The following is a 14,226-nucleotide window of genomic DNA, read 5'->3' as shown; positions in this document are numbered from 1 at the left end:
TCTTTCTGAAGCCTTCTGTACTCATTCCCCAAAATACCACTCTCTCAGTAACAACTGCTACGATTTCACTTTGACAGCCTGCAAAATTTCTAAAATACCCCTGACACAAATCTGCCAGAAATCTCTGCTGTGCCAAATCTATTCCCATATATAATCTTCTAGGCAACAGAGATGCAACTGTTGCTGCTTTATAAATGATGGCATCTGAGATTCTGTCACTTAAAATGGAAGCCTGGCAATTCCTGTGACTATTGTGAGTAGTGCTTCCAGAGAGACAGAAGTGGCTAATCCAAGGTAATCATGAGTCCCCTTTACTGTGTTATGTAACTGTCTCAGTCTTCAGCTCATTTATCCATCACCCTGTTGATTTAGAAAGGACCTTTTCTCTGTTTACAGAGGGGAAGCAAACCCTGCATTCTTGTGGTCACTTGGGAAGTCTGAGTGAATAACGAACCTGACCTTAAGTAGTGACCACCCTTCCTGTTCTATTGATCTAATCCATTTGGGGTTTTGTGGGACAAACCCTCTTACAAATTCCAGGAATATCAATCAGTATGCTCCAGAGTAGTTAGTAAGGAATGTAATTTTGAGTGTCTCTCATCTCAGTTGTAGGTGAAATCACAGGCTAAACTGAGAATTTTATTAATGTGTTTCATTTTTAACTCAGCCCTTAGTGAATGGGTTCATTAAATTTGTCTGTTCTGGGGCCTCTTTTCCAAATGCAGCAAAGCCAGATACTTATTACTGCAAAAAACTGTGCTCTCCCACTGCAAGGTAGGCAACTGTAGAAAAACCTTCATTACTTTCTCTTCTCCCTGTACTTAGTCCTCAGGTGAGGGGCTGTGATATCAGTCAGCTTGCTGCCTGCAGGGGAAAGCCAGCAATTGCTCATTGCCTCTGTGCCTGCAGTGACAGAGCTGCTCTTGCTGGAAAAACACACCTGGCTGCTCAGCAGAGGCACAGCCACGGGGGTGCTCAGCGTTGGGCAAGATCAAAGGCAGCCTGAGCCTTCCACTCTCACTCATCTCCCAGGTTACACATTTTGCTCGCACACATCAACCACCCTCTGCTAATAGTTACCTCATTTTTATGGAAAGCACAGGAAGGACTGAGGTAATTTCCAAGACTATCCATCTGGCTTGAAGATGAAGCTTTCTGTCTGCTTTGAAAGTATTATAAATCAGTTTGCTGTTGTTAAAAAGGGACTAAAATTGATGTTTATAGTAGAATTGAAAGCGAGACTTCATCAAATGGGGATGTTACAGAGTTCCTGTCTTTTCTATAGAAAATAGAATAGAATTTCTATAGAATTGCTAGAATAGCAGGGTGGGCAACTCCAATTTAATGTTTTGACTATTTAGATAATCTTATTTGTATGTTAGGATTCGTATTCAGCTGGCACAAATAAACTTAGGTGCATTAAATAATTTAAGTGGAATCAATTAAGACTAGCAGAGCATATGAGTAACTGTATTAGTTCCATAAACTTCTGTATTTGAGTTGGCAGCCAAAAGCAGTGTAAGTGCTCTGGTTGTATCTCTTTCTCTCAATTCTAATTGTTGCACAAGGATTTATTACAGCAGTTCAACACTGCAGAACTTCCTTGGCATTGGCAAAGTCCTCAAGATGTTTTAATGTGTCTTTAATGATGTTTTATGCCACAACAATCTGCAGTGGCTTCTCTCCTCTCAGTAGTACCATCGGAACAAAGGAGTTGCAAATTAACAAGCATAAAACCACTGCCTCTGATAAATATGTGCTGATTTGGGTTACTTCCCAAATTCTTTCTTCTATAGCTGTATACAGTGCACCACCCTTCTTAATTATCTTCTTTCCCTCCTCAAGACTCTTCCCCAGTGTGCCTTTAGAAGACTTTAATTGGCCACATTCCCTTTCTGTTTAGCGGGGGGAGGCAACTTCAAAATGGGATTGAATGTTGCCAGTTAAGAAATATGTTCTTTCCACATATGCTTGAAATTATACCATGCAAACTGTTGCAATAAGTGATTGACTGGTCGATTGATTGATTTTTTTAATATAAATTTTTTGAGACTGTAAAGGTCACATGTTTGTTTTTATGCTCTGAAAGTAGGAGAAACATATTTACCAACACAAAGCTTGCACTCTAACTTGATAATCAACAGCTTTGTTATTTTTGTTGGAAGGAAGTGTGATTATAACTGGAAAATGTGAACAGACCCATGCATACAAATATCTTATGGAACCTACTGCTAGTCTAATTGCACTGTGCATCAAGCTGCTTGACAGCACACACCACGAGACACAGAAAATAGCTAAATGGAGGAAAACTTACCATAGAAATGATCAGAAATTACCATAACAGCAGTGTTCACCTCTCCCAGCTATCAGTGTGTCTTGTGTTCAGTACAGAATGACTGCAGTAGCAGTCAGGTGCTCCAGTCAAGTTCACTAAGCAACACATGTTTACTAGAACCAAGCCCCAAAGTGCCTTAGGCCTCTAGTAAGAGCATTTTGTACCACAAATAGAGAAGACCAGGTGAGAAACAGGACCATTGCCATCCTCCCAGCTGAATGGGAGGCACAGATTGCTGTAAACCCCAAGTTTTAAAAATTCAAACACTAAAATGTTAAAAACATAATGCATTTCCAATTTGCAAAGCAGAACGGGATACTCTTCGAATAGGGTTTGAATACAGAAAGCTGATTTTAAACCAGCCTGTTGATTCCATAAAAATATGTATTCACACATGAGACTCCTATATTACCTACATGTGAGACCATAATGGGCAAAATTTTTGAAAACCCATAATGGGTTTTCTTTGTTGTGCAGGACTTGAGCAGCACAACTGACTGCTGGTCTTTGGTGCTTTATCTCATTTGAAGCTCTCCTTCTAGGAGCTGCTTAAGCACCAGAGTTGACTTAGACCTTTTGAACCGTGACTGCACCGAAAAGTGTCACACCAAGTAAGCTGCCTCAGGCAAGGGGCAAAAGGATTTGCACTTATAGTTAGCCAAAGGTTGTAGGTGGCTGGGCTGGAAGGTGGTGCTAAGGCTGGGAGCACTTTCTGCATGGCACAGTGATGTGGTGTGCGGGCAGACTCTGCAAAACCACTTAGTCCAGAACTACTCGTTCCAAATCTTGGATCCGCTTGGCCTCTCTCTTTGTAATTTTTATCTATGCAAGGTGCTTGCAAACTGATAGATGACTGGCAGGATCATACTATCACTTCATGTAGCTGTAATTGGGTCAAGGTGAAACTTTGGGTTGTGTTTTCTTTGTGGGTGCAGTTGGCACACGGAGACCCTGCCCAGTCCACGTGCCCTTACCCTGTTTCATACCTGGCTTCTTGATCTTGTCCCTGCATCACCCCTTCACTTGTGTTGACACAACTGTCTGTTAGGACTGTGCTAAAAACATATGTGAACTGGTTTGAATTAAAAATGCTTCTCATCTGGTTCTTTGTCTGGCCTCATAAATAACTGGGTCTGTACAGCTGGGAGAGGAGGGGAGGCAGTGCAGGCAGGAATGGACAGCTGGGGAGGGATGAGGGGGACCTCCTGGAACTGCCAGTGCCACTGAGATGAAAAGTATCAGATGTGTTTGCCAGTCAGTGCTTCTGCCCATTCAGAGGGGCACAGACCAGCCTCAGCTCTCCCCAGTCACTCGTTCTTGTGACACTCTGCAGAACAGGTCCTTTACTGGACTTGTTATGGAGCAAGCTGCTCTGAATCATTTGAGTTCTTCCCTATTCTTTGTGTTCTGAGTTTGTTGTTTTCACTCTAGGGTCAAATCAAGAAAACAGTTACCAACTGTATATATTTTCAAAAGAATACAATAGTTCTGAGGAACTACAGACAAAGAAGACCTATGTGTGTTCTTTCTGGCTTTACTGCTTGGTAATTAAACTATCTATACTACAGTGCTCTGAGGCAACTATTCAGTGCATGATAAAAGAAATAGTCTGAACAGGAGCCCTTAAAGAAGAGGTGAACATGTACCTCCCAAGAAAACCACTAATCATGAATGAATGATACACTGAATCTGCAATGAACTAATGCATGAAACACTTCTGCTACTGGTTAATGCAGAAATTGTCCTTTTTAACTGAGTTTGAAATTTCCTTTTTGACTACAGATGAGAAGAGCATATTAGAATACCAGGCACATGGTATCTCAAGCTGCTATGCCACAAGTAGCAAAATATAATATGTCAAGTGTACTGGTACGAGCTGGTATGTAATCTCTGGATCAAATCCCAACTTTTCAAAAGGTCTCCTCACTTCCACTCTCTATTTTAGCAGAGACATAGGAAGACACTAATAGTAGAAGTGCACAGACAGCCTGTTTTATATGGCAGGTTTATTAAAAATGTTCTCTATCACAAACATTGGAAACATATGCGGCAGATTTTACTGTAAGTGAAAGATTCAGTAGACAGTGGAAAGGGAGTAACTGTCGACTGAATAATGAGAAATAGTGGGACAGTTTCCACAGCAAACTCCTCCCAAAAGCCCATTTTAACTCAGCATCCTTGGGTCCCAGTTAGTGTTCAGTCTGCCCTTTGGACACAGCACATAGTTCATGAGCTTGAGCTTTGAGTTTATACATATTTACAGTAGAACAACCTATAGGTTACAGGAGAGGATACATTAGCACCAGTGCTTGTGGATTACAGCTCACATTGCCTCTGCCACTGCAAGTGCATGGAACTGACTTTACTGAAGAGTTAGGTTAAAAAAAGGTTAATAAATCTGGCACTTGGAAGGCAAACTGTGCTCTGCAGTGACCTAGGAAATCTTTGTGTTAGGTATCACACTTGACTGCCTGTCTCTGAAGGCTGCCCATCACAGTTACATTAATGCCCTTTCTTGCACAAATGCACACTTCACTTCCCCTGTGCTTGCACTGTTATTTAGGAATAGATGTAACCCCATGAGATCAGGAAATCAGTGTGATTTTCTTACTGCTGTTCTAAAACTAAGCACAAACTCTATATTTAGCAAATATTAGACAAAATTAGTATCTTTAGCAATTTCGGTGAAACATTTTCACATAGCAAAAATTCTACAGTGTCGGTAATTACTGAGATTCACAGAAAAAGGCTTTGGTTAGAAAATCAAAAAGGGTCAAATAAAAAAAAGCTTTAAAAAAAAGGAAGCCAAAGGAGTGTCAAATACCATATTGAAGTCAGTGAGTGCAGAATAAAACAGTAGCAGTCCATTAGTTAATTTTTCAGTAGTAAAATCTTCCACCTAAAGAAGCCCATGTCTCTTGCAAGCTGTGTGCCTTTCGTGACGTTCACAGCTGGTCTCCTAGCTCCAGTACAAGCAGGGTGGCGATAAATCCACGCGATAAATCCACGCTTTCCTGTTCAAGGCAAAGAGTCCTTCTTCCAGCTGTGAGGTAGAGATTGGGTATCAGGTCCCTGGGGTGTGAGATGCCTCTGAGTGTAGCAGTCACACATTTGTTTCTAGTTCATTTATTTCAATAGTGCAGTGGTCTTTACTGTTGGATTTCTTAGTGTGATTCTCCACTGGAGTTTCTTCTTGCTCCACTTGTATGGGTATATGATGCTGCAACCCTTTCACTGTTTCTGGTCCACGAGATTCATTCATGGTCTTCACACAGCCATTTCTCTGGTAAGCCACAATCTGATGGATGTTAATAGGCTTAGTTTCACAGATCAATGGCACCTATGTGAAAAGCATTAAGATCTGGAATACTGCCACTGATTGCTGTATACAACAGGAAGGGAATTTTTATTTGGAAAGCCTGTGGGCTGCTTTACAGTCACCAGGATTATCTAGAACCCCCATGGACTTCCAGAAGCTGTTTCTCATATACACTAAAGCATCTTTGCACCATCTGCATGAAGCAAAGGAGCCTGTGTAAAAATGCAAATTCTGTCACAACTCTTAATTGAACTTACACTCTTAACAGCTGCTTGCCATTGGTAAAATGATCCAAGTAGGATAAATAGAGACCATAATTCCAGGGTTCACTTCAAAAGGTAAAGACTCTCAATGGCCAGTGTGCTGAGCTCTGGGCAGTGCTTGCTCTTGGGTGCAATTAAATAGATGAACAAATCATTTGTTGTTGCCTTATGCCTTTCTTCTAACCCAATAAAATAACACCTGTCTCTTCAGTTTGCTCTGTTTTGAAAGAAATAAAGGGGATTTTATTAACTGATTCATAAGTTAAATATTGAAGTGTTCTTTAAATCAAACCAGATTCTGATGCGGAAAGTAAGACGTAAATACTGGCAAAGAGAGGAGGTGGGCTTGCAGCTGAGAAAATATGGCTTTTGGGTATATATTACTAACTGCACAAATTATGCAGCCAAACTGTATGGCAGACTAGCAGTATATTTTAATACCATTACAGAGCATGATTCAAAGAAAAATCTCATCACAGATGACTAAATAATCCCTCAGGAGGGATTTCATATTACTGCAACATCTCTTCTTAAGTTCTGACTGAGTTCTAAATCCAGCGGTGAAATGTCAGGAGGCCTGTGTTACGCAGGAGCTCAGCCTACACTTCTGGCTTTGTAATGGATGACCTACCTTGCCCATAGGCTGTGTTTAGGAGGTTTGTAGGTAGCTGCATGTGTAGCCCCTGTAGTCAGGCCTAATCCTGTCATCAGTAATTACTGCAGGTGCTAATTACCTCAGAGGACACTGCCTGTCTGTCTACATACTACTTGAAAGAGCAGGAATTTTAAATGAATGTTGCAGGAAAGTATGAGAATGGGATTGACCTCAAAATTGTAGAATGAGAGAAATAATGATAGAAACAAAACATTGCTATTTGTGTAGAATACTACAGGTGATGCACAGAAATGAAACATGTCTTGTGAAGGTCAGTCCCGATGAAGAAATGTTCCTGCATTACTATTCTGTCTTTGTTGAAGAAAGGTAATGAGAGTCTGCCATGAGCTAAAATGGTTGGAGATTAGCACCTCCAAATCTGGTGGGCTCATGGAATTAGGAATCTCCTTTGTCAAGGATTGAAGGAAGGACATGAGGAGTTCCTGTTACAAGGAGAGACTGAAGTATGCATGCCAAAGAGGAAGGAGAAATGCACAGGAATGGGAGGAGGCAGGGGCAGAATACAGAGGTATGTGTGCTGTATGAAATAAGATACAGAGGAGGAAAAAACAAAGCTGTAAGGAAGGACTTGTATTAAATGTAGAAAGCATGAAGATGTCTGAGAATGAAGTCTAGAATGGAGTCATGTGCTTGTGCTAGTCTGGGAAGAAAATTTTTGCAAGAGTGGCTTAGATTATGCTGACTCAGGGGCTCGCAATGCCCAGGGTAGTTGCTTTTGATGTGAGCTCATTGATTACCCATATACACACTCATGGATACCTTTACCTCTCCCTCCACACAGGTAGTCAGGGATATCTGTCATCCTGCTCTGTTGCTGGTCACACTTCTAGCAGGACAAATTACTGGCCAGTCAGGACCTGGGTGTGGGACTCAGTCCCAGCATCTCATGCATTTGCAGGACAGCGCAGCTGCTTCTGCTGCTCCCCTCCCCAGCCTGTGCCAGACACAGCTGCCTTACAAGCTCTGAACTCCAGTGGCTTTTCACATGACCCCATGGAAAAAGATCCCTCCCCACCATGTGCTAAGCTGCCCATTGCCCAATTCTGTCCTCTCTCTGAAACATAAATGGAGGAACCAAATGTGGGAGCTCACAGGTTCTTTGCCATGGCACAGCACACCCTGGCTCACAGTGTGGTTACCTCGTCACCATCCTTGATAAACTCCTTCCGGCAGATGTGGGCCATGATCCCAGCAGCCAGCGCGTCCCCCAGAACATTGATCATTGTTCTAAACCTGTCTCTGCAAAATGAAACAGTAATGGTGAGGTGTTGGCTCTTTGGGTAAATTCCTGTGCCTCCATCAGCAGTAATTATGCCTCAAGGCCAGTTTTGCTGGGTTTATGAGCTAAGATGTTTAGAAATGTTAAGAAGTTTGGTATCAGGCATCCTGTAGTTATTGAACAGGTAATTTGGGTTTTCCAGCCTTTTCTGAGCTTGGTGTGCTGTGCTGGCACACACTTGATTGTGGAACTGAGCTAAGTGGAGCAGGTGTGTCCCCCTAGAGATGCAAGCTGATTCAGCACTGAAAAGGTGGAACTGCACATCACACCTGCATTTCTGTCCCAGGTTATATGTTAAGGTCCAGCAACATGGCCTGATTTGGAGAATGGTGCTGCAAATGTCTGAATTCAATAAAAGCAGAGATCGGCCAGCACAACCAGTCCCTTACATTAGTGATCATGGTACCAATCTTAGCAACTTAAAGTGCTACTTAAGAAGATTATTGTATTGGTAGAATGGGCAGGATACAATCAAAATAATTCAGAAGATTGCTACATAACTGCACTCACAAACCAGGCAGCCACTGACCATATTTAAGTAATGTTGATTGCCGTAAAACCTGTGGTGACTTTTGCTCTTATGCAGCCTATGCAGTAGTTATTAAAGACTTCATTTTCAGTTACCTTTTCCGATTTAAATTTGTATGCTTGACAGTATTTTGTGTATATATAGTTGAACTGTTTTTCATTTATTCACTTATGGGATTTCTTCCCTGTTTACACCTTTTACCCCCTGTCTAAAAAATAAATCTATTAAAATACAGATTGTAAATAGACAAAAGTAACTGGCTATCAAAGACAAGTGTTACACTTTAATCATCCTGGAACCTATTAGTTAAAATTGATGAGATTTCAGATAGGTGATATAGCTTCTAAGTCTGAAATACGTCACGTCTTTTCCAAGAAAAACATATACATCTGAAAACTCTGTCATATTAGTAACCTAATTTATAAATGTAGGTTATAAAATGGAGGTTCAGAAATCTCCAGATGTTTGGCTTATTAAAGTCAGTGACAGTCCAATATCAACACTGCCCATATTTCTTCTCCTGTATCTTAATATAGAAAAGAATTGAAACTCTGTGCTAATTTTTTTTCCAGATATTTTAGGCAAGTACTCAGTGCATATAAATGTTTATGCATTTGCCTGCTTAATTGTCATGAAAATTCCTGCATGAAAGCTTATTTGTGCATGGAGTTATCAAATTGTGCATACAACTGCGAGTAACTTCAGCAATAATATTCCACAGCTTACACCTAGACACAGTTGTTGGCTCCAAGACCCAGTCCTGCACTTGTTTGCTCAATCTATTTTTTGTTTAATTTCTACTGTTCTGATTTTGGGTTTTGCCTTGAAGAAAATTTCCACAAGAACATGTTGAACAGGGAAAAAAAGCAGTTACAGCACATACTGATAAAAGTTCCTGTGACACATTGACTTCTTTCCTTCTTGATTATCAAATAGTAATTCTTGGAAAGATATTCAGTGTTGTGAATTTTGGATTGTGCAACAAGTCAGCTGTGGTAGAGAAGAAGCTGTGTGAGCAGAGCTCAAGAGTTTGAGCTCCCTTTTGAGCTTTAATTAGCATCTTTTCAAAGCAGGATTTTTCCAAGGAAACAGTGCTCTATACTGAAACTCTTAAGCAAACGGACTGCCTGGCACAGTTGTGTTCCCCATGCTGAGTGTACGGAGCAGGCTGCACTGTGCATGAGGAGAATCACAACACCCACCATGGGCATTTCTCCACTAAGAGGCCAGCCTGCTGCTGGTGGCATTTCTCTCAGTGCAAACGTATGAGTGACTGGTATTTGAGCTGTAATTGATGTTATTAAAGATGTAAGCTTTTACCTTGTGTTTGATAGATGAGCTAGGAAACATTTTGGTTTTCTTCTTTATGTCTCTAAGCACTAGCTAAAGGTATGAAGGTCACATACACATTATGGCTACCTAAGAGAGTTGTAATACCTGCAGTGCATTGTAATGGGTATTTCAGTCTCGTGAGATCATCTAACCAGCCTTCTTTAAGCATTCTTCATACTCCAGTACTTCCAAAACTAATACTGAAAATATTCATCGTGTCAACCATGTTGACACTTTGCATCTGCAGGCTCTTGAAACCACCAAGTGCCGAAATACAGAAATATGCTTTTTGTTTGAAAGGTCATCTGCAAAAGACAGAAAATTGGGTCTATTCCTTACTCAATTTTTAATACCATCTGGAGCTATAGCCTGAAAAGTCTTTTCTCTGTTGTTTTGAAAAGTTGTGTAAGACAAAAAGAAGAATAATTCCCATGTACACTGGAAGGCTTACTGGAAAAACAATGAAATGTTGATGTTGCAAGAGCTGGGCAAAAACTGAGCAATATAGAGGGAAAAGGCTTTTGTAATACAGTCTTAAAATATTCATACAACACAAGATTCATGACTCCTATTAATGCTAATAATAATAATAATATTCTATTACACTGGACGGAAAATATTTTTTCTCACAATTCTTCATACAAAAAAAAAGTGGCTAAAAGTTGAATAAAATAGGATATAACAGAATGGATGTGTAACACAATTTACCCAGGACCCTGATGTAATGAAACTCCCTATGTTAAAGGAGATATATTTTATATAGCTTAAATAAAAATAATTTGGATATTTTCTTGTGTATACATGTGCTAATTACACAGTTAATTGACATGCTAATGACCTAGGGACCAGTATTTTATGATTCATCTTCCTAGACTATTCAAAATTGACTGATGCATCAGCATTTACATGAAAGTTGAGCGTTCAAATAAACCACTCCATAAGAATTTTTAAAGTGACTCTTCTCATGGGTGACACAAATCCCTTTCATCCTGACTGTTAAGTTTCAGCCCCTGGCTGTGCTGTAAATGCCCCCTGATTGTGGATGCAGCAAAGTGCCCTCTCTACAGAGCGGCTGCGCTTGCAGAATTGGGGGCTGCAAGCAGCTGCTGCCTATTTGGCCCTGAAATCAGAGAGCACAGAATTGCATCAGGACAAGTGGTGAAAGGCAGACATTCCTGGTGCCAGCACTGAGGCTGGCTGTGCTGGGGCTGCAGCAGCAGTAGCCATACACAGCCCTCACCATCACCATGCTGTCATGGCTCTTGTCATGGGTGCAGGGGTGCCAGTGGTGGCAGTGGTACCTGCTGGCTTTAGCAGTGGCTCAGGCCTCTTGCAGAGTGCTTCACTGCTCTGAGATGATGGCCTTGAAATGTCAGTGGGCTGATAAGTAGAGTGCAGGCAAACCATGTTTCCTAGGAATGTTGGCCCCTTATCCTTGCCCAAGGAAACATCCAGAGTTGCCCCTCAAGCACATTTGTCTGGCTCAGCCTTCAAACTTGTCTTGAACATCATCATCCAGCCTGGCTAGGTGCAGCCACTTCCACTGCCTGACTATCCTAGATAAAAGAAGTTCTTAAGTTCTTTTGGGATCTGAGTTGAGGTAGGTACTTTGTTCTACTTTATCCTCCCTCCCTGTGAATGTGAAGGTTGATCAATGTCCTCTTCTGGACAATCTTATCTATGTAAAAAGCTGCTGTGGTGACCTTTCCAGCTCACTTTTAGCCTAAATGGACTCCATTTCTTCAGCCTTTCCATGCAAGACCTATTTCCAAGACTCATGTAGACTCCCTCATTTGTCTGTCTTTTTCAATATAATGTCCACATCAGCAGAGTTTTTAATCTAAGGCTACAATAATACCATTTCAAATTACAGAATCACTTCCTTTGCCTTTTTAGAATATAAATATAAATATATATATTAAAAAATGTGTATATATATAATGTGTATATATATAATGTGTATATATATATATATATATATATATATATATAAAAATTGTGTTACTTACAGAGCCCAGTCAACGGCAATAATCAGCGTGATGTCGTCTGTTGGGAGCCCCACTGAGGTGAGAACAATGACCATTGTCACCAGGCCAGCTTGTGGGATGCCTGCTGCCCCTATGCTGGCAGCTGTTGCTGTGATACTTTAACAAGGAAAGAAGGGAATAAGCTTTACTTTCTGGAAGAAACCACACATGTTTCTAAACCGTGCTCTTACAGAAGGCACTGCATGGAAGTGCCAGTGTTTTGTGGCAGAATCCGGGTGAGACAGCAAGGACAGGCCAAAGTGTCTGCCCGGGGCTAAATTCTCACCCTCAGCCTTGGCAGCCTTGGCACTGGTGGGGCAGTTCTGTTCTCTCCCAGTATCAAAGGTGCGGAGCAGAGGGGCCAGCCAGGCTGTGGGCTGAGTTCTGCCAGCTTCTCTTGGATGATGACAGCACCCAGAGCTGTGTGCCAGGAGCCTGCCAGCCCCACTCATGGCTGTTGTCCTTGGCAGCTGAGCTCCCAGCAGACACCTCTGGGTCACCATGGGCAGACCCTCGGCTGGCCCTGCCTGGGGCCTTTTCTGTCAATCCCTCCCAAAGGTTAGGCCAAGGGTAAAGAGGCTGGGCCGGGGTGAAGCCCTTGCACAGCACATGGCTCTGCATACTTGATCTAAATATGAAGCAAGCCTGAATGTGACTGTACATGTTCAGTTTCTGCAAAGTATTTCTACTTGACCTTCGTACAATTTTTTCAGCCAGGCAAGTAGAAATGAGTGGGAGACCAGGGCAATAGTAGACCTGGCAGGTTTAACGGTTTTTTTTTTTATAATGTTATTTTTAAGGAAGGGATTTAATTCCTTCTTCCAGGAGCAAAAGTGACTGGATGTATTTGTTTCCACCAAACTAGTGACTTCCAAGAGCTAGGCCATCCAGCAGAGAGACGGAGAACAAATGTTGACAGTTGTAAAAGGATGACAGAAAGCATTTACACTGATAATCCTCTGCATTCATCAGTCAAGAATGTCAGAGCTTTTGGCAAGCAGTTAAGTCTCATTAACCTACTATGGAAAATGAGGATAAGTGTATTCACCCATATGGAAACTGAAACACAGGGATATCCAGTCCCTTGCTTACAGCTGTACAGTGTACCAGTACAGCAGCAGCAGTATTTCTACCTAGAGCCCTTTATTTTAAATTAAAAAATACATTAGCATGTGGGTGTGATAGGGAAGGGGAAAGACCTAAAATTAAATTTTGCAAAAGTTTAGCATCCTGATAACATTGTAATAGAGCATAGATAGGAAGGAACAGAAGTTCAGGAGCTGAGTAAGAGATAACTATAATTAACATTAAAAGCCTTTCCAGTTGGTGCTATGAAATGGCTGTCTCATCAGGACTGCTTCTGCCTCTTACATCAGGCCACAAACTCTCAGGACTTATTTGGGAATAAAACCAGGAATATTTAACTAAGATTTTACAAGCAAGCTCATCTGCTATTCCATTCCATCTTCACATTAATGTAGATGTTTCTTTCTGTAAGATGATCAGCTGATGGAAATCTTTACTTTCTTTCTCTGCTACGTCAGTGTTTGCATTGATAGAAACTGCTAAACTATGAGCAAAGTAGACTGATTATTTGTCTAATATTTTTTTTCCCTCTGGCAAAAATATCCTGGCATTCAGAATTATTTGAATTTTAAATCTCCAAGTCCTAAAGTATCAAGATCTCGGGTAGGTTTGGCCTATGGAATACTGTTTGAACTTGGATTACATCACTGATGGTATTGAGTCCACCATGATTTCCTGTTTAGCTTCCTCATTTGTGCATATTTTTATTTTTCTTCTCTTCTTGGATTTTCCCTAATCTTTACTTGCTTGTATTTTCAGTCTACTGTTTTACTTCTGTCTGGTCCTTATGTACTAGCACTTAATGTGAGGGGTAAAAGAGATAAAAGGAGGTTCTGCTAAGAAAAAGTTAGAGCTTACATTCTTTCCATTTATTATCACCCTTCTTCATTTTTAAAATTACTGTTCTTTACTTCAAAGTGTGTGTAATATCTGCTCATGCTCTGCCATGTTTTAGCATCACAGGCTAAAAAAAAAAACCCTCAAAATTCCAAATCACAAAAGAGTTAAATTTTAGCACAGGCTCATTCCAACAGTTTTCAGAGAGAGTGCAAGCCTGAAGCAAGAGCTCATATGGGCACAATTTATTTCTTTTTTTTGTAGTCCAACCAGGTCTTGCCAGAAGCCCATTAGCAAACCTCAGCTGTCATCTGGGGTTGGTTTCAGGACTCTTCTTGTCAGAAAGGTTTTCAGGTCCAGCACAAGATGGGCAAGGCCCAGCAGTGTAAATGGGGCAGTGGTGAGGTCAGTGGGTGGGTAGTTAAGTAGATCTCAAATATATTGCACAAAGCTCTGACTATGAGGAATGTTTTTATAATCATTTGTTCCCTGCTGGAAACCTGCAGGTTTCAGTCCCTGAGGAATTCTTTGGCAGTCACTGGA

General features: G+C 41.1%; 1 protein-coding gene across 1 annotated transcript in view; it reads right to left on the bottom strand.

Moving 5' to 3' along the window:
• Nucleotides 1-5,438: 5,438 nt before the first annotated feature.
• Nucleotides 5,439-14,226, bottom strand: part of SLC1A7 (solute carrier family 1 member 7) — a 46,933-nt gene continuing 38,145 nt past the window's right edge. Inside the window, exons 9-11 of the mRNA XM_030953343.1 lie at nt 11,743-11,877; nt 7,733-7,832; nt 5,439-5,675 (exon numbers count right to left, since the gene is read on the bottom strand). Coding sequence (XP_030809203.1) covers nt 5,439-5,675; nt 7,733-7,832; nt 11,743-11,877 — 472 coding nt within the window. The remainder of the gene's footprint in view (nt 5,676-7,732; nt 7,833-11,742; nt 11,878-14,226) is intronic.

This window comes from Camarhynchus parvulus, chromosome 8 (genome assembly GCF_901933205.1).
Source record: "Camarhynchus parvulus chromosome 8, STF_HiC, whole genome shotgun sequence".
NCBI lineage: Eukaryota > Metazoa > Chordata > Aves > Passeriformes > Thraupidae > Camarhynchus > Camarhynchus parvulus.
This window is presented reverse-complemented; position numbering and strand designations above follow the sequence as displayed.